Below are 20,923 nucleotides of genomic sequence, written 5' to 3'. Positions count from 1 at the left end.
AAGGAATTAACTGAATTCAGTGACATTATACTGCACTTATAGAATAGACAAATCTTATATAACAACCATTTCAATTTGGGTGTTGTATTAGATTTATAAAATGTTTCATGCTGAAAGGAAAAAAAGTAAAATACTTTAATGACTTTTAAAGACACTTACTAGTAGCAATTAATGTATTTCTGATGGTCTAGATACTACCATTTTATAGAATTAAAAATATGAAATAAAATATACTGAACATAGTGTAAAACATGCAAACAAGCAGTAAAATAGTAAATTACAGTTCAGTTGCCTCCAGGGTCTTAAAAATATAATACCCTTAATGTAGGCAGGCAACCCTTCACTTTCACTGACCTCAGTGGAATAGTAAGTATTAAGTATGTGTAATATGAATGAAGTTTCAGATTTTTATTGTTACTCATGAGAATTAAAGCTGTTAGACGGTCATGGCATTCTGTCCACCAAGCATTTCCACATTTTTCTTGTTTTGCTTTTGTCCTCTCTTAAAGGTATTACATATGTGTAGTTTAATACAGCCGGTCTGTGAAGTGAACACACTCCTAAATCCATGTTATTGATTGTATCCCAATACGCATTCTTCTAATGCAGTGATTTTTTTTGGAACAAATGAAAATATTCACAACAAAAGAAAGCACTGAAATCTCAGAACAGCTTGTAGAGAAATGTTTTGATTTAAAACAGTGTGTTAATCAAGGGTATATTGCACAAATATAATAATATAGAGTATATTTTAGTTTTCATAGTTTGAAATGGAACATATATACACTCATGTTAAAGCAGCACAGTAGCTGAAATGACATTAATGTGACATTTCATTGTAAAGTGAGTGATTAGAAGAATTACAGTAGAAATAAATTGGGAATTAAACTTGTATAACATTTTAAAAACCATTAGCTTAATTTAGAAGACATTAGTTAACTAGTGTGCTGTATATTTACTCCTGGATTAATTCCAAATTAGTATATTCTACATTAGTTTACACAAATTAGGTTAATTAACATTGGTGATGTGGCAGAAAACATAAATAACAGACAAAAATTGAAACAATTTGATTCATAAAAAAACCCTTTTAAGAAAAAGACCGATGTTTTCATTTTGTATTTTTTGGAGGTTTTCTTCAATCATCCAATGGTCATAGAGAAACAAATATGCTTATAGAATGAGTTATATTTAAGCAAAAACTTTTCCTGTGAAGTTCATACCATTCCCTTAGGAATAGATACATTATAAATCATAATCTACCATAAAACTTAAAGATACACTGACACATTTTTCCAACTTGTGGTTACTGTTGCTGTGGACTTGAATTTAATACTACTATGAGAGAGGCCCTAGGGGATTTTCTAGTGGAAAATCTTCTCTACAGTATTCAAATCTAATCCATATTGTGCCTATCACCACAGTACCTAAGTAGCTAATACAAGGATTTCAGATTTCAACTGGTTCAGGATACAGCAGAGAGGATTTCTGCTGCATCTGACTAGCTGGGATTGTGAATTTACAGGTCATCACTTCAGGAAGAGGAGACCAAGGGTGTGCCAGAGGGAGTAGAGAGAACAGCACCGTCTGGCCATTGTGCCAGCTCTCCAGCAAAAAGGGTGTTGTAAGCACCCTTTTTGAAGAACTGCAGTCTGTTTCTCAGTTGTAGTAAGCTGATTTTAAATAGGTGCCGATTTCCTGCGAGCTGGAAAATACATGTCCTCCTCCTCATCCATATTAGAACATATTTACACCTTTGACTCCCTTTTTGTGCTTCTTGGATGCAAGACCGGGCTTGAATGCTTTTGTAACCAGATCAAGCAGGTGCTTTCTTGCTCTCTGATGCCATGTTATTGGCAGGATCCATAGCCTCATCTACTAAGCAGGTGTGTCAGGACTAGGGGGTCATGGTGTGGAAGAAAGAGAGCCACTGACTCTCCCCGCTACTGCCTGCTGGCACAGGACTGCTGAGGCTGGTATGCCTCTACCACGTGATCTTACACAGGTGTGTCCTCGGCAAATGGTCTCTTCCTTGATTTGATGTTTGACCCTGAAATGGTACTGCGTGACTGCTGTTGCCCAGCAGCTCTGTTTTCAGCCTACCTAGATCTAGCCCAATTTATTAATTTTATACGCTGTTTTAGATCACAATTGTGATTTAGGAACTTGGAGGCAACTAGGGGAAATTTCTTTTTTCTCACAAGAAATTATCGCCCACCTACAGCTGCTCTTCACTGTCCTCTCTAGAGCAAACCGGCTGCCATAGCACCATCACTTTTGCATGCTCTAACTGATATGGCAATTGTCATAGACTTCCACAGAACCAGGACTTTGTTCTGCAGGCTTCCAGCCATACAATATCACCACTGACAGGATCTTACCGTAATGGTGAGCACAACACCTTGACAGTTGTGGTTCTCCTCCTGTGGAGCTTTGTCCCCATATTGGCTGTATTGATTCTAGCTCAATTCCCTCTTCAGGATACACAAGAAAGACTAAAGAAAGACCACCTCTTCTGGCTTTTGCATACAGCCCGCATTTGCTCTTTTGTAGTTTATACAGAACTGGCACGAAGATGGAAATAAATACCCATGGAGACGGAAATCCGTCTGAAATTTTGATAAAAAGTCATGACACTATTTATGGGAAAAAATGTTTCAGGAGAATGAAAAAGAGGTTTCATAGCCTCACATTCTTGTGTGGTTTTTATAAATTTCATTTTTAACTCTACACAGAAAATTTGTCTGTCGCCTTCTAAATAGCTTTCTTGAGCATAAGCAACCAGATTTTCCTCCCTCTCTCTCTTTCTCCCCAGGGAAAGCTAGAGAGAGTACAAGTCCCTGTCCCCACTGTGTAACTTCACCCTCCTTGCCAAGCCTACAAAGCCCTCACCCAATTTCCCTGTTGTCTGCAATGAGAAGGGAGCCCTCATTTTGAGTTTCCTTAGAGGAAATGGACATTTTCTGGAAAAACTGCAATTTCCTGTGGAAAATATTTCTGAAGGAACATTTCTGATCATTACTAGCTTTGTGGCAACTCTTTTTCTTGTTTGAAGACCAGTATACTGGATTCTTCCTTACGCAGAACATTTTTTTTTAATAAGGTGTCACAAACAATGATAAAGGTATTTAAAATTGCTGGAGGGGGAAACAATGTTGTAAAAAATTGTGCCTTTCATCACTTTTTTCATCACTTTATTTCTGCCAAAAGAAGAGATTGCACTGTTTTTCTTCTTATCTGAAAGGAATAATCTAAAGCAAACTGAAGGCAGTTTAATTTTCTCCTTTGTACAGGGCAATATTTCAAATAGTAACTATATGTCAATGCACAACAGTATTTTCTGTTTGTTTGTAAATATGATGAACCAAGTAAATCTTAAACAATATTTTCAACTTCAAGAGAAAGTTTCAGTGTTTTTCTTACTTGTTGTTAGAATCCGCCTTTTACTTTCATATGTATTTTTTTACAATGATAAAGTTATTTTCATGGTTTACTGCATCATTTACAATGACGTTACACATTTTCAGACTGTTTTTAAAAACTTCATACTTTTTTATTGCATCAATCTCATGTTCAAGATTTCTTCTTTATTATGGTAGCAGGTATTAGTCTTCTGGATTTCTCTAGTTTTGTTTTACACAAATACATCGGGTAATCTAATTCTCTGTCTAGAGATTAAAATGGCATTTTCTGTGTTCTTGAACATTTCCTCCTAAAATCCTACATTGTGGATTTTAAGTTCAGAGCTCAGCTTAGTGACTATGAAGGGAAATATAAAAATAAAAATTTAATGGTGGTTAAAGTGTTCCAAAATAGAGGGTCAGTCAGAGGTAAGTTAAAAGAGCATGAAGCCTTCCTTAATGCATCTTCCTATTGACACCCTGGTGCACAAAAGAGATAAGAAGAATAAAAAATGTGTACTTACAAATTAGTTCAATCTGAAGTTATACCTACTTAAATAATTGCCTTGTATTTCTGAAGTTAATAAATGGTGCCACTACAGAGTAGAGGTTATGTCAGTGACCTATAATACTTGGTCTCTCTGTAGAGTAGTTTCACATGTAGATTTGATAAAGAAAATTCAGTTTAGCTAAAACTTGAAAATTAACATGAAATGAGAAATAAGTGTACACATGCTGACATATGAAATAATGGTTCTAAGAATATTGATAAAATATTTTTTTTCATGCTTTCTTGGAACTGGTTTACAGATCTGTGAATAGTTCTGCACTAAACTGTCCAAAACTAACTAGACAAATATTGAACTCCTCCTAGCCTGTGATTGCTTCAAGGTTACTTGTCAGTTAATAAGAATAATCTGAAAAGATAATAAGAACACAGCTGTCCAATAGCATGTCAAATATTCCTATATTAAGCTAAAGAAACAGTCATCTTTTCCCAAGATAGTGGACACTCAATTGTCATTTCTGTTAGTTTTCTCATGTTGGGAGTTGATGTGCTTTTGTTTTTCGATGTCTTAGTTACGTAGCCCATTTGCCAACAGAATAACATAGAAGTTAAACCAACAAAATGGCATTATAATAAAATATGTGTAAATTAGTAGATTTTGAAAGTAATGGTATGGGTTTACTTCTCAGAATGAAATGAAGTGGGAAACAAAAGTGACAATGTGAAGCAGAAGTAGCAAAATAGTTTTTTGTGGCATATGTTTATATAGTAATTACACTTTTTATTTTGCAGGGAATCATTTGTTAGTGATGCTTCAGTCTTACTAAAAATTATTTGCTTTGCCACTTGCGAGATGTAATCAGTATAGGGAGGTTATTGACATTTTTTTGTTTCAGTTTAAGTTGTATATGTTTCCCCAGAGACCTGGTCATGATGGATTTACACTGTATAAGGAGATGACACATTTTGAGTTTCTTAATTTGATACTTTCATTAATATAGTAGCAGCACAAAAAAAAACCCCAACCCTTTTTGTCTTAATCTCTCAGCCTATATATCATTTTGTAATCTGAGATAGTCAGGGCAGATACTAATATATTGCCTTGGGCACCCTGTTCTGTGACTCAGATGCAATCTTACTGCCTTAAACACAGATACAACATTTTCTCACAGTTCTAGTATCCTGTCCTAAGAGTCCAAATCACCACAGTCAAGAGTTCCCATCTGAAAACTTTCACAGTATTTTTTTATTGCAATTGAGAGTTTTAGTTTCAAATCCTTCTCCTCTTAATCAGCTTTCAATCTTATTTAGTATTTGCTGTTTTCTTGGGGATTATTTTAATGCTTGCTCCTGAGAGCTATTAAAAAATGAACTTTCTTGATGCTTGCTGCTTCTTCAGGCATCAAAACCTGGTGAATTTTCTTAATGTAAGCCTAAAAGCTTCTGACAAGGATAAGTGCAAGATCAGCTTTTCAGGCAGTTTTAGTATGTGAGTGTATGCATATGAAAGTATAACACAGTACAGTGAAAGCTGGATGAATGCCCATCACTGAGCTCAGTTTCTATTATAAAAATGAATTTGTTTATAAAATCACAATCCAATTCCATTTTCGTTTACCATGATTACGATTAAATGTAAATATTATTTTTCTTTATGAACCTGGGGGCTAGTCAAGATACGTATTGTGCTAGTAATTTCCTAACAGCGGAAGAAATAGGTGTTTGGGCTATGAGTATTGAGTAATGTAAACCTGTTTGTTTATGAGGAATGCACAAAATCTTTATTTTTTTAATCTGAAAACAGGAAGGAAAAGAAACCTGAGGAAATATTTGCTTAGCTGATAGATTCAAGTGTGTTTTGAGCAAAAAAAGCTTGCCTTTATGTTTTTCAATGGGCTGTCTTCTCACCTGGTTAGGGTTAAATTTCTGTTTCTGTATATTTCTTGTTCTTCCTCCTGTCTACTCATACCTCTGCTGGAATAACAGACTCAGATAAATTTCTCTGCTGACTGTGCCTCATACGTCTCTTTTGGCTAGAAACTACTCTTGTTTCAGGGTTCTGGTTCCATTAAGGAGCTTAATTATTTTTTACATTTCTTCCTGAATACAGGCACACTATGACACTAGGTTTAATCCAGCTCATATTATTATACCTGCTCTGCCAAGATCACAGAAGTATAATGTTTCTCTTTTCAGGTTCTCTATAAACAAAAACATGCTGCTGAGAAAGGAACTTCAGATTATGCACATATGAAGGAGCCTCCAGATATTAAGCATGCCATGGAAGTCAATAAATACCAGAGTCATGTAAGTACTCCCCCATCTGAAATTAGTTCACTTGTTTTGGGTGGATTCATCTGTTATAGCTAACTGTAATGAATTGGGCATGGAACGTTTTCATATTTCATTAGTTGGTATTTTTTTACATTATTTGGGACATGATGTGTGTTTAAAATATGGTATGAGTAATGGTATGTATGTGACTTTTATTCTGAACTGCATCGGAAAGCAGTTATTATTGTTTATTAGTAGTAATTGTTATTAAGTGCTATCTATTTGAAATAAAATTACAAAGACATGTTCTCTTAATTAATGTGTACCTGCTTGTACTTTGGAAGTGTATAAACTCTCTGTTTACAAGAACACCAGCATGGTTTCAGTGTCTTACACTGTCAACATCTGGGTAATTCTTCAAGGGCTCTGTTTAGAGGAGAGAAGGGGAGAGGGGGCTGTTTCTCCCCTGCTCTTGCACACTTTTATGCACATTAATAACTTTGTTCCCATCTCATGAGTATGTATCAAATGAGTTACAAAGAACAATTTATGACTTATTTTATGGAATCTGAGCCATAGAGTTCAATTTGATACCTGGCACTAGTTTATGCCGTTGACCAAAGTATTTGTTCTTGTAGTTTTACTTAAAGAATTTACAAATAAATTAGAGTGTTTAGCAATATTTTTAATGTTGTTTTAGTTAGTTAGTTAGTTTGTTTGTTTTTACAGTTACAGCTGCTCGTTAACTTCTTGAAACTTCTTTAGGTTTTCACAATATAAAAAACCTAATAATAGTATTTACATTTTTTATTAGTTTCAAGTCAGATTTGATTTCATGGTTGAGCTAGCTTGTACTAGCTCAATGCACCATTGCTAGGGGTGGAAATCCTACCAAGATTAGTGTCTTGAATTATACAAACATAACTGAAGAAAAATGCCTTTGGTTTTGTAAAACCTTACTTGTGAGAAAAAGAAATTTTAGGAGAAGATTAGCTAAAATAGTGAGGTCATTTTAAAGGGTACACAAAACCGGTAAGAGCAGCTGACATGTAGATACCTTTAAAGTTATGATCCATTTCCATTCTTCTTAGGTAAGCAAGTTAAGTCAGGTAGGTGTTTGATTTTATAACTGTCATTGTTCATATAAACAGGATATTTGTTTGCTGCTGAGAGTACAGAAAACGAAGCTTGGATGCTCATTCTGAATTAACTTAAATTTACCCTATCCTCTGTACTGACAGTGTAACAAATGCTCTTAGGTTATGCAGGCCTAAAGCTAAATGTCAATGTTAGATGTATGTCTGTGTGTGCAGAATCTTGACAGCTGGCTGCTGATTAAAAGGCTGCTGGAAAACTTCAGGGAAGCATTATGTTTGAAGAATAACAACTTCTTCTGCTGGGAAATACCTGCGTTGGAACTCCCAGCAGTAATTTGCAACCTGCTTTGATTACAAAATTCCCTCTTCCTGTCAAACTCTGGCTGTTGGAAGCATCAGGATGTCCGATTGACAGAGGGTGGGAGCTGGAAATGTGAACTTCTCTGCCCATAAGCAAGAGATTTTTTTGTGTAGCAGTAGGCATGATGGTGAACTACTAGGAAAGGAAATGTTGCAAAGAGAGATGGGAATCCCTCTCAGAGAAGGTGGTGGGACCAGGAAGAGTATGAGATGAGTTTTTGAATCAAATTCATCATGGCCTGAGGATTATTATGCTAGCTCAAAACCCATCCCCCTTCTACAGCTGTACGTCACCTGCTGACAGAATTAGGGAGAGCAGAGTACATACGTGAGAGTAAATGAAATTCAATTGTTTCATCTTCTTTCACCCTTAAAGCAGACAAAAAAAAAAAAGGAAATGAAGGCAAACGTAGGAGGGGAGGATGTTTTGATAAATGAGAACTTTTAACAGCATGTTAAAAATAATGAAAAAAAAAATGAAGGAAATTATTTTCAGCCTGAACAAACTTAAAAAAAAATCCAACAAACCCTCCATATCCAACATAAAACTCTAACTGGTTAGTTTAATCTGTTTAAGATCAGATCCTTTCTGGTTGCTCATAGGGAGCTACAGTGCAATGGGGATATCTTTATCACACATAAAGGAGCAAGTTTTGTAAGTCCAGTTATTGTTCAGTGGAGTTACACAGCTCCTGCGGGTAATTTTTTGAGCACCATGGTGAATAACTGTGGATTTCTTGTTTTGTATGTACAGGTTTAATTAAGAACTGTGTGAGTTTTCATCTTTTGAGTCAGAGCATGAAATAGCAAGCATCCCAAATGTGGAGCATTTGTCTTTCTGAACTATTTCAGGCTATTTGTAGAGTCACAGCTTTGGAAATGCCAGGAAAAAGGAGGGAAGCTACTGAGGGAATAGAAGGACAAAGCTCTTTTATCCACCACTCAGCACAGTATACCTATGGGAGCAGAATACGTGTTTACCTACAATGCTCTGCCAACTCAATTCAATCTTTACATGCAGAGTTTGCATCTAATAGGATTAGGATTTGTTTAAGACTATTTACTCAGCCTTAAAATAAGGCTGACATTTATACTTAACTCTGTGAAATGTGCAAATTCCTTTAAAAATTAAGACTGTATTCAACTTACAATACATTTGTGCTGTCATTTTGAAACTGTCATGTGCTGTAGGCCTTCACACCACTTTGAATATCATTAACACGCTGTATAAGTGTGGGCTGAAGCTGCATAATAGGGAAATACTGTAAAATCTTCTGAACAATGTGATCATGTATAAGAAAAACATTTTTCCCTTCTTCATACTTAGACTGAAGAAAATTGCTCTCAAAAGTACAAAAGCAACTTTTTTAATGATAGGGAATTTACTTGAGAAATAGTGCTTAAACGAACACACGTTTACCCAAACCAGAGTACTTTTCTGTATAAATAGTGTTTGTGTTTTGTGAACTGAATGTTAATGATGTGACTTTGGCATTTGGAGAATAGTGAAGTAGGGACTGTCAACCTACTTTATGCCTGTGCTTCACTGATGTCATTTAGCTTATCTGGAAATTTCCAAACTTGGGACCAAAATTAGGTGGTGACCCTTAGAAAACCATGAGGTCACAAAATAGTTATTATCCTTAGGTGTAGCTGAGGATCAAATGAATGGAAGAAAGTAATTGAATGACAAGACAATTAAGTTTCTAAAGCAAAGAAAACACTTGCTACATTATGCCTGGGTAGAAGCTGCACATGTTATTTGATGAAGGTACTCAAAGCTGTGGATCACAGTTTTATCTCTTCCATGACCTGATCCATCACTGGGCATTATGAATAGTGAAACAATTTTAAGTATTTGTACAGCAATTTATATATTCTTGGTTAAAATCACAGCATTACATTGTATGAAATAAAGAAATGGTGTTCTGATTTTATAAATAAGAAAACTGCAATACTCATCTGTGGACATTTAAAAGGCAGTTTGCAGATCTCAAGTTGGAGCTGTGGTATCTTTTCTCTTACACTTATGTACAAAACAGTGCTGCTTTTAAAATGTTAGTTGACAGTTGGACAAACTTTTAATGTATATGTATTCTCTTTGCAGTCCATATGATGTCAGTAGTGGTAATTTATAATGTTTCACTGACCATTTAAATTAGAATATTTAAGAAATCTATATTGTTTTAGGAGTAAGCCTTTTATGTGCAGTCAAAGCCACAAAAAATTTTTGCATTCTTTCTGTAAGACCAAATCAGCAGATCTTAAACTTGGTGTGCTTAAACACCATCAATAATATGCCAAAATGTCGATGTTTGTTTGATGCAGATCATGTTAAAGTCAAGCTTCTCCTGGCATTCTGTTCAGTATCTGCATTAGAAAAATCACCTTTCACCCACTAACTTTCTGCTGACAGTGGTTGTCAACAGCAGGTCCCCCTGGACCACTTCCAACTGGTGCTGAAAATTATGTGTTTACTCCTGATGTAATTGGGACCAATCAATTTTCGAGACCATTACTGGAAAGGATGACTGCATCAATCTGTAATGGGCCAGAAGTGTGTTTGTCTCTTCTACACGAGCCAGGAAAGAGTTTTCAACACTGTTTGAGTGGGATCAGAAAAGCTGTTGCCAATGATGATTGTCATTTTCTTAGTGCTGATGGACCCCAAAGCGCAGATGAGAGAAAAGGGGGCAGAGACATAGCTGACAGACTATTAGTTACTGGACTTGCAGCTCTTAGAAAATACAGGGATGAACAGTAAGAGACAAATTCTCTTGGAGATAGGTGTGCAGAGCTCCTTGCTGACTTCTGTGTGTGAATCTCAAGAAGGCAAAATATATTCATAGCTGCTTGTGCATGTTTTAGTAATTTGTTACCTGTAGCTTGGAATAGTTTTGGAATTGGAATAGGGGAGAAGACAAAAGACTGCATGAAAGGTCTGAGTTCTTTAAACCTAGGTGTGCTTGGGTCATTATGTGGCAGAAGTTTAGTTGATTGACTACCTGGGATGTTTTGCAGCCTTGTTAGAAATCTGATTAGTTTGCAGCATTGTAGTGCATTCCAGTGCACTGGCATCATCATGAAAGGTGAAGCATCTTCAGGACCCTCAGCTGGAGTAAATAGTGGCATATTTATCCTCAGTGGACCTTATGCCTTTTTATAAGAGCTGGGGGTTTGGCCCTATTACAGTTAGTCTGCTAATTATGAGCAAGCCCTGAATATTTTCCATGCTTTGTAAAAACTACCAGCATTTCAGAATATGTAATCACACTTGGGTTTAAAGATGAGAAATAGCTTTTGTTCAGATTATTGTTGCTTTTTAAAAATATTCAGCAATGTAACCACTTTTTATTGTAATTTCAGATTGGGGTAGAAAAACACTTTAAATTTAATTAGTATTTGTAATTTACTATTTGCAGCTTCAAAACTAGAGATGGTACAGTTCTTTTCCCCTTTTTGTCCCAGCTTCTTTAATGCTCAAATTTCCCACTGGTCTGCTGTAACTCTCCATTTAGGTCTTTCACTGATGCTCTTAAGCTGTCAGTATGTTAGTAGCTTTTCCCTATGCAGAGGCCAGTTTCTCTAGGTGTTTTGTCAACCTGTGGTCCTCATAAGAAGGAGTAATTCTTGAGCCTTTGCTGATGTTTTTTGGTAGAGCCTGAGCAATCCTTTGAAGTGAGAGTTGAGTAAGGGCATCAGAGGTTCCAGTCAGGGTTTGAGCCTCTTGGTAAGGAGCTGAACCAATTCAGGTGAAAAGATATCCCCTTCCCTGGGTGCTTCTGCTGTTTCCTTTCTTTCGTTGCTTGGCCAAGCTTCGTTTTCTCTTCTTCCCTCTCGTAGGCTTCTCTCTGTCTTCTTGGTGCCCATGGGTGCACGCACCAAGCTGGTTGCTTCGCCCTTTTTACATCTGTTCCCCTGCTCTCCTGGAATAGCTCTGGTTTTACTGTTCTAACATAGCACTATTAAAAAAAAAAAAAAAAAAATCACTCGATGGAACAGAATAGCAGCTGTGTAATAGAGGCCAGCACACTGTCCCAATGGGAGAGGGTCAGCATCCAGGGATTGAGGTTATTCAGGAAATGGGAAACATATTTTTTCTTTCTTTGGCCTACCTCTGACAAACTACTGTTCTGCTGCATAACATTTTTATTCTCACCGGAGTATGACAAGCTGCAGAATGGAGCAAATATATATTACAGACATTTGTAAAATGCTAGATGACTTTCCCTCAGACATAAGTAATAGGTATACTGGTTTAGGTGAAGGAAGAATAATAATTCACTCAGGGAAAGCTATAGCAATTGGCCTTGCATCTAATATAATTGAAAATGGTGAAATATAAAGGACTGCCACTGTCTTATTCCCCCCGCCCTTTCCCCCTGAAATTAACCACAATCCGTTATTTCATGTACTATATGATCATGTCATTTGGGAGCAGTAAGTGACCACATTTCCTCAACTTTATCACCGCTATTCTTGATTCTCTGTTGTTAAATTAACTCAATTCCTAATTTCAATTTTGAGCACATATGCTGGCCCTTAATTTGCAATTTACATGGATGATAGGGTGCTATTTAGAAACCTGTTTCTGCTGCCTTTGTGGTTTTCACCTCACCTCATGTGGTCATTAGGATGAACAGCATATAATTAAGTAAATTCATGTAAAGCCCTGAATTGCAAATGCTTGTCTGTACATCTAGTTTCCTAAAAAAATAGAGGAAGTCTAAACCTAACCAAAACAAAACTTCCAGTGGTTTTAACAAGCTGCAAGAAACAGTTTCTGTTTTCTTGGCAGGTGATACTTTGGGCTGTATTCATCCAACCTATTTATTTATTTATTTATTTAATCAGTGGTTACACTGGTGTCACTCATTGTAGGTTAAAAATTATAAGATCTATTTGTGGGCAAGCAGCCAACAGTCAAGCCTATTTAGCTTGTCTACTTAGCTGAAGCCATATGGATGCAAAATTACTTTCCTGTTGCCTGTAAAATATTTGCCAAAAAATAAGATTTTTTTTTCTTTTCTTTTGACAATAACATTTCTACAAATTATATTTGTTGTTGGATGCTGCAGTTTATGAGTTTGTTGCATTGTACCCAGAGTAAAACTTTATATTGGAAATAGGAACTAGATGCAGAGATTATAAGTGAAACTTCAGACTGAGGACTTTCTTGATGGTGAAATATAATCCTGAGAGGTGTATTAACTTTGTTAAATAACAGAAGAAAACCTAAAAGACTGTCCAGTGAAGCAGGAATTATTCTAAAACTCTATTTCCTGTAGACTTTATTTTATGTTTTCTAACTTTTGCCTATAACTTCAATTTGTCAGGCACTTTTGAATACCAAGGGTGGTTTTCTTAATCATTCAGAATAATTCAGCAAGACAGCTCTTGGAAATTGGCTTAGATTGGCACATGTGCTACAGCTAGGGAGAGGAAAAAGTCTACAGACCCTGAAGAAAGAGAAGAAGGATAACTTGTGGTCTAAGAGCTCTATAGCATCCCTGAGGTCTATGCTGTTCCTGTGATTGCTTTGCTAAATGGAGAACGTTTGGACTCTCCTACCTGTGGTTTAGCCTTCTGGCCAAAGTTTTTGGAGCCCATTCATTATGGTAGTGGCTTTTGCACAAACAGAAAGATTCAGTCTTGCACTTCACATGCCTGGAACACTCAACCTTCTTGTTCCCATGATTGTGTAGAGTAGATAAGTGGAGTTGTGGGGAGTGGGGGGATGCTGGGGTGGAGCTGTGTCATTGAATTACATACCAGCTACACAGCTGCCTATTACTGAGAAAGATGTTCAGGGTGGTAGAATTACAGTTTCTGTTCAATGTAGCTGCAATCTGTTAGGCTGCAGTGCTCAGTACCATAGGGGGTTAGTTTATATTAGAAACAGTACAGCATAGAAAAAATGGTGTACCTCTGAGTAGAAGTCCTCTGAAATTTAATGATAAAACCTAATATTTGGGTCTTTGCAGTACTTTCATTTTTTACTATGTTTCTAAGCAAAACCATTTATATTTTTAATATTGTATTTTATGCTTCTCAGTTTCATCCTTACTGTGTTAACTTGTGTATGGGTCTTGCTAAATAATCCCTGTCAAGCAGGTCTGTGTTGGAATAAATTAGGCAGAGTTCTATTGAACTTGATGGCTGAGTTGATAGGTCATTCAAAGATTATTTATAAACTTCAAATGTGTGTGTTTGTTTGTTTGTTTTAAACAAAACTCTTTTTTGTTTGACAGGTATCCTATAAGAAGGATGTGCAAGATACTCATAGATACACTGAAGTGCTGAACAGGCCAGACATAAAGATGGCAACTGAGATAACAAAGATAATAAGTGATGTATGTTCTCCTGTTACTCTATTTGTATTTTTAGACATTATTTTTTATTTATTCCAATTTCATCCAGATTATTTACAATGCTGCTGAAATTCTCAAATGTCACAAGCAGAAAACCCGCAGCCCCAAATCTTTTATGGAAATTTGATTAAAAAAACCCCAAATCCAACAAAAAAAAACTCCCTTGCGTGGTCCTGGTATGTTACAGAGTTATGGGTTTCTTCTATTTTGATGTGGCAGTATGACCTTTGCAATTATTGGTCATTGATCAAAAGACAATGTTAAGCTTATGTCCTGGTTTTTAGCTGCAACAGAGCTGGGTTTCTTTTTAGTAGCTGGAATAGTGCTGTGTTTTGCTCTCAGCCTGGGATTTGTTATGAGAGAGACACTGATAACATACCAGTGTTTGCATTTTTGTCACTGGAAGTGAAGGACTTTGTGTTCTATTAGTCCACAAGTACAAGATCTAAGGGGGTGAGGAATATTTAAATTAATAAGCTAAATTGGCGTTTGGATATGCCAATGGGATATTCCATATCATATCATGTCATGTCCAGTATATTAGTGAGGGTCTCTTCCTCTTTTGCCCCTCTCTGGCTTTCGGTTGGGCTCTCACTCTTCCGGGATTGCAGTTTCGGTTCGGGATTGTCGCTCCTCCGGGATCATTATCTGGGAATGGGTCGGGCTTGGTCAGTGGGTGGTGAGCAGTTGCACTGGGTATCACTCATTTTCATATTTTGTTACTGTTGTCATTATCACTACAATTTTAATATTAGTATTATTTTAAGTTTCCTTTTATTTCTATTATTAAATTGTTCTTATCTCAACCTATGAATCTCCTTATCCTTGCCCCCCAGCACTCTCCCCTATCCCGTGGGGGTAGGGAGGAAGTGGATGAATGGCTGTGTTGGCTGCTAGCCAAGGGCTAGCCCAGTGGAACTATCACAGCTTACTAAAGTTGGTTTTGTTTAAGCTTTATTCTTGATAACCATTCTCAAAATAAGTGATATGCTCATATGCTATATTGCACTCCAGAAGACATACCAAGATTTTTTTCACCTCAGTACAAGAGAAGCTCACATCCTAGGGCTCCCCTTCCTCCTCCCATCTCAGCTGGCACCAACAGGGAAATGCAATTCCCCGCTGTCCTTCTGTGAGCTGGGCAAACACACTGCTTCTTGTATGAGAGCTCTCCTCCCCGAACTCCCCTTTCAAATTCTTTTCCCGCCCACCGTGACATCTGCTAATGGACAGGTCAAAGAGCAGTTTGAGAAGCAGCAATGTGTGATGCAGTTTAATGTTTTATTGTAGACAACTCAAACAATATATATATATTAAAAGCACTGAGCCAAGATTTTAAGTAACAGCTGAAAGTTTCATGTGAGACTGACTAGGCAGCTATGGAGAAATTAACTTTTTGAATATTCAGGGTTTTCTGAAGACCAAGAACTTCTAATAAGTCTTATGTTCAACACTGAAATTTACTAATTGCTGTTCAAGCCCCCTTTGAGTTAGAGTGGCTTTGGAACTTTTATTTCCCTCAGTCTGTTGTTATGAGGTGTCCTTGCTGATTCACAGTGCCTGAGTAATTCAAGAAGCCTATTTTAGGCAATGGGTAATTTAGTTACTGATATCGCAAAGCACCTATTGTCGGTTCATCTGTGCTGTTTTCTAATGCATTGTGGAAAAAAATTGCAGCAATTTGCATGGGGGGCAGTTCAGCTGGAAAGATCATGTAACACCAGCCCTGTGGGACTAATTCCGCTCTGTTACACCAATGCAACCTCACTGACATCTAGCAGGATTGCAGTGGTAAAGCTGAGAGTGGAATTTGACCTTAAATTTCAAAAAAGCTGCCCCTCAGCCTAGTTTTGTTTCAAGACTGTTTTCAGCTGCTACGAATAATCTTGTGTAAACTGCAGTCCCTGTCATAAGAAATGCTGAGCCACTGTAAGTCATTCTGCCTTGATTGGGAGAATAGTATTTCTCAGGCTTAAGCTATGCATTTGGTCAAAGTTGGATTTTGTGAATGCTGTGCATTGTGTCTTACAATAAAAAAATATGACATTGTTAAGGAGCTGAAACCTGAGAAGGGCTTTTTTCGGACCTGATTGGAACAGCTCTTAAGTAAGTGTCAATGCAGATCACTAAATGAGATGTTTCTGCTAACTTTAATGCTTACATTTCTCTTGATAAAACAAAAGCAAACAATTTCATAGTGAATCATATTCATTTTTTTTAAGGCTGAGTACAAGAAGGGAAGGGGAGAGATGAATAAGGAGCCTGCTGTAATTGGAAGACCAGATTTTGAACATGCTAAAGGAGTTTCAAAACTGTTAAGCCAAGTAAGATACTCTGTCATTTTACAGTGACTTCATTCAGATATCTCATTCCTTGTAATGCAAGAAAATATTTAGATTTTTAGATTATTATCTCTAATTGCATGAAGATTATGTTCTCAAAACTCTTTTCATATAGTAATTGCAATGACTGGTAAATTTAAGATTCTTAGAAAGCAGAATATACAGTTTTATGCAAAAATACAATGAACTTAGACTGCTACAACTTGTCTTTTGTAGAGATGGTGTATATTTATATAGATTATCTAGGACTTCAAAAGTATTAACTGTATGTAATTTAGAGGCAAATTTTGCTACTCATTCAGTTTGAGAAGACCCTTACCCTGTGATTAATCCCACTGAAGTAACTGGGGTCTTTTGTGTAACTGCTTGCTAATGGGAGTAATAGGATCTTAATTTGGCCTGACATGTAAACCACCCGCCTTCCCTCCCCCTGAAACTGAACCTTTTATGTACTTTCTGTTATATATTAGCCTCAGGAAAAAAAATAAATATAAAAAAGAAGAAAAATGGAAGGATTACTTTAGTCTATAACTAAAAAAGAAAGCTGAAAACACAAATATTCACTCCTTTCCTCTTATGAGCCTTCTACTCAGAAGATCTACTCATAAGACTCTACTACATATCAGCCTGACATAGTGAGAAGGGGTTTTTGACTGCTGACCTGGATTTTTTTTTTTCCCTTTTCTTTTCTTTTTTTCTGGAGTAGTTCTTTAACAGTGTCTTGCATAATCCTTGCTAGTAATCCTGTCAGGCTACACTTTGAGCTTTTGTAAACCCAGGAACAAATTCTGCCCTCCTGTAGGAGAAGGATAATGCCCTTTGGAGAAAGCTGTGTCAGTCTTCCCAGAACTAGGAAAAAACCCCAAGTGCAGTAGTGTCTACACTAGAACAGTCTGAAATCAGTGTCGTGTAGCAAATACTTGTGATTTGGCTAGATAGTAAACATCTTCCCTAGAACTAGGATAAAATGAGCATAATGTGTCATAGAGAACAAGCTGCAAAACAGTGCAGTGTCTGTTTGCAAAAGATGGAACTCCTTTTGCTGTCATCAAGTGTGGTTCTTAGATTTCTGCAGCATGATTTGCTGTTTTGCACTGGACCATCATTAACTTTGAAGAATTAGTACTGCACAAAGGGAAAAAGAAGAATACACATGGGGTTTTTTATTGCTTTGTTAATTATGCGTTCAGAATCAAAATTAGTTTGTGTTTTTCAAATAGAAAATGGGCAAGTCGGCTAAGAGATTCTTAGTCTTTTGTATTTAGTGTCATGCAGGCTTTGAAGTCAACCTGTGCTTTCTAGGAAGAGCCAGTACTATGCTACTTAGACCTGGTGGCACTTACAGGAAAGGGAGCTGTCTTTTGTTATAGCAAACACCTTTAGTGGTTTTTAAAAGGGTTCATATATAAATTTAGTGTGTGACAGCCTTTATTTCTACCTTTTCCTTGCAGCCTGTTTTGGAATCTAGTGGGCTTGCAGCTGCTTGTCACCACAAATAGGACCATAGCAGATCCCTTTCCAATAGCCCTCTCCATCTCACTAAGCCTGGTACCCTTAAGGTTGTGGCCAACAATTGCAACAATCAAAAAATACCAGCTGGATCACCGGGCCTGCACACTGGTGCTGAGCCAGCTGCATCACAGGCTTCATCAATGAACTTTTTATCTCATTTTTATTAGATGTGCTTTTCCTCTTCAACAACGCATGCTGCATCTGCAAAAGCCTTATAATAGAGTCTCTTCACTGCCAGGGACTGGGATGGCATCAGTTCCAGTTGAGATCCTTCTGCAGAAAAGAGCATTTGGTGTGCAATTTTAACTTCTTTAGAGAGTCCAAATAGTGCAGCAGGTGTGGCAGGAAAAGGGGAGCAGTTGCGAAAATGTAGCTTGCCTACAGTTTATTTGTAAAGAAGATTCTTAATAAACCCTGGTGGTCCAAACTCTGCAGCCACTGGGCCTGAATCCAAGTTTTGGGATCCTTCCTTCTGTCGTCCTCTCCTCAGTCTACACTGTTGTGGCTCCTTGCAGTGTGGGTGATGGGCCACGTACTTTTAGGAAGGGAGGTAGTGCTTCAGCCATCTGCATGCAGCAGCACAGAGGCTGTAAATCCCAGACTGCTTTCAGCAGTGGGGAGGTGCACTCAGCAATTCCCCACCTGCTCTAAAGGAAAGGCAGTGGCCATGAGTTGTCTCATGTTTTTATATATTATTTGAATCATTAGAGCACTTAGACACACTCATCATAAATCAAGAGCACAGAAAAATGAAGATGACCCCTGTGTCCAAAGTGCAGGGTGGTGGGGCAGGATGAGGAATGCACCTGTGCTGTAGGAAAGGAAGAGCCCTAAATGTGGGTCAGTCGTGTCAGTCCTCTTCATGCAAGGATCATGAAGCAGGCTTGTAACAATCAGAAGATTTAAAAAATAGTAAACTTAATGATCTCTTTATTGTCTCCAGACTTTCTGGCTTTTAGAGTTTCCATTTATTTCTCAGCAAATGAGAGCGTTATAAACTTTTTGTGCTGAAAGTTGATAATCTCCCTTAATAGCATGAATCTATAAGCTGCGACATGCAGAGAAATATTAGTTATTTGACCCTCACAGTAAATTTGCAAAGTTGACAATTCTGATGGATGTAATGGGAAGAGAAGACGATAACATGTTTTAATGTGGTGCATATGGGTAGGTAATTTAGGGAGTATAGAGACCAGGAGCAAGAAGAGGTCAGGCAGTGTGGGTGTAACGAAAGGAGAAAGCAATCAAGGCAAGCAGGAAGGCAAACAAAGTGAAGAAAATAGTGTTAATGTTTGACTGACACTCAAGGCTTTACAGAATCTGTGTACCCTCGCTCTCTTTTTTCCTTTTTTTCTTTTTCTTTTTCTTTTTTTTTTTTTCATTTAACAAAGCTTTTGACAACAGCGGCAGCAAAAATAATAGCTCCCAGTACTAGTATATTTACCCACAGCACGTGGTAACCGCTTTCTGTTGATTTTAAACCAAATTTAAAACAGAAACTGTGTTAGCCCTTGTGAAAACATGAAGCTTGTCAATTTGCTGAATGTACATTGTATAATTTAGGGGTTTTTAGTATTTTTTATGAAACAAGATCTTGTTTATGTCTTCTTTATGTCTTCTAATGCATTTTATTAGCCTTTTCAAAGAGCTGCTGATATGAAGTATTCCCCTTATGGTGTTCAGTAATTGGTTTTATGATGAATAATTTTGGATATTTGTATTTTATGCTGGATCTGGTGTTTATTGTTTCAGGGATAAAACTATTAGAGGTAGAATGTTTTTCAAAATGCCCCTTCTTTGAGATGATCAGTAACAACACAAAGAGCCTAGGATTTTCTCAGTCTTTCTTTGCTTTAAACTCTGCTAATGCTTTTAGCAACCAATATTTTAATTTATCTCTTTATGTTACATTTCTTTCAGTATCTATATGCTCTGATAGGTTTTTCATTTTTTAAAATTTGTTTTCATATGGTCATGAGGAAATACTTTAGCTGCAAGTGTCTGCTTCATCCTGGGATCCCAGTGGTTGAATGATTCAATTTTTGTAGTTTCTTTGTAAATCTGAACAGTGGGTGATGTCATCCACTTCTGAAACTGAACACTCCCTGTGTGAACAGCTTTGAAGTACAGATTTGATTTAGGAATGTTGCTGCAAAGCTTCAAAAGACACTGCTCTATCCAGCTGCAGTTCTGACTTTTATAGGTCTTATGCAAGGCTGATGAGAAGTTTGTTTATCCAGGCCTTACTTAATTCCAGTTTGGTTTTTCAGGGATGTTGTTTTGTTAAAAGCCTGCAAAGTCTGCTGTTACTTCATCAACAATTAAAGAGCTGCCTACATGAATTTCTTTCTAATTAAACCACAATACATACTCTCTAAAAAAATAAACAAACTTAAAACTTTAATTAAGATGGTAAATAAGTAGCCATGGTTTTAAGCCCTCATTAAAGTAAAGCTTTTGGTTAACAAAGAAATTTGTAGATAAGCTTCCACTAGCAACTGTCATTTCTACTCCCACTTTTTGTTAGCTCTTCCACCATGTTACAGTGTTGGTAAGACCTCCCCCCTTCAGATTTTTTAGAAAGCAGTGATTGAGTATTTTTCTTCCTTGTTTTTAATCAGAACCCTTTATCTGAGGTGTATTTTACCCTTTAAACCGCATTCATAACTTTCTCTTGTTCAAAAGAAGCATAAATACCATGTGCGTTACTTCACAGTGACTCATCGATGGGCTTGCTCTTTCTTCTCCCTCTCCCATCCCACACTTTCTTTCAAAAGAGAGAAGGAAACAGGAAAATACTGACAACAGAGAAAGTGAATGTGTGTGTAGCTTTCAATGAGATGAATCCCCTATGACAAGTCAGAGTTAAATTACTGCTGGAAGTGCTCTTGAGACATCGCCAGGGTCATCTGATATTATTGTGTGGTTACCATTTTGCCCCGGAGCTACACGTGCAGTGATGTTGGAGAGGAGAGCAAAGGCAATAAGCAGAGCAGCCAGATGAGGCAGCAGGACCTGAGAAACTGAGACATCCCTCACTGCAATGGGAGCATTTACA

The 20,923-nt window shown here is 37.1% G+C and overlaps 1 protein-coding gene across 1 annotated transcript in view; it reads left to right on the top strand.

The window, feature by feature from the left end:
• Nucleotides 1-6,105: 6,105 nt before the first annotated feature.
• The window catches only part of NEBL (nebulette), a gene marked incomplete at its 5' end in the record, with an annotated part of 77,372 nt that continues 62,554 nt past the window's right edge, over nucleotides 6,106-20,923 (top strand). Inside the window, 3 exons of the mRNA XM_010162064.1 lie at nucleotides 6,106-6,216; nucleotides 13,892-13,993; nucleotides 16,234-16,335. Coding sequence (XP_010160366.1) covers nucleotides 6,106-6,216; nucleotides 13,892-13,993; nucleotides 16,234-16,335 — 315 coding nt within the window. The remainder of the gene's footprint in view (nucleotides 6,217-13,891; nucleotides 13,994-16,233; nucleotides 16,336-20,923) is intronic.

The sequence above is a fragment of the Antrostomus carolinensis genome, unplaced genomic scaffold, assembly GCF_000700745.2.
Source record: "Antrostomus carolinensis isolate BGI_N321 unplaced genomic scaffold, ASM70074v2 scaffold612, whole genome shotgun sequence".
In the NCBI taxonomy this organism is placed as follows: Eukaryota; Metazoa; Chordata; class Aves; order Caprimulgiformes; family Caprimulgidae; genus Antrostomus; species Antrostomus carolinensis.
This window is presented reverse-complemented; position numbering and strand designations above follow the sequence as displayed.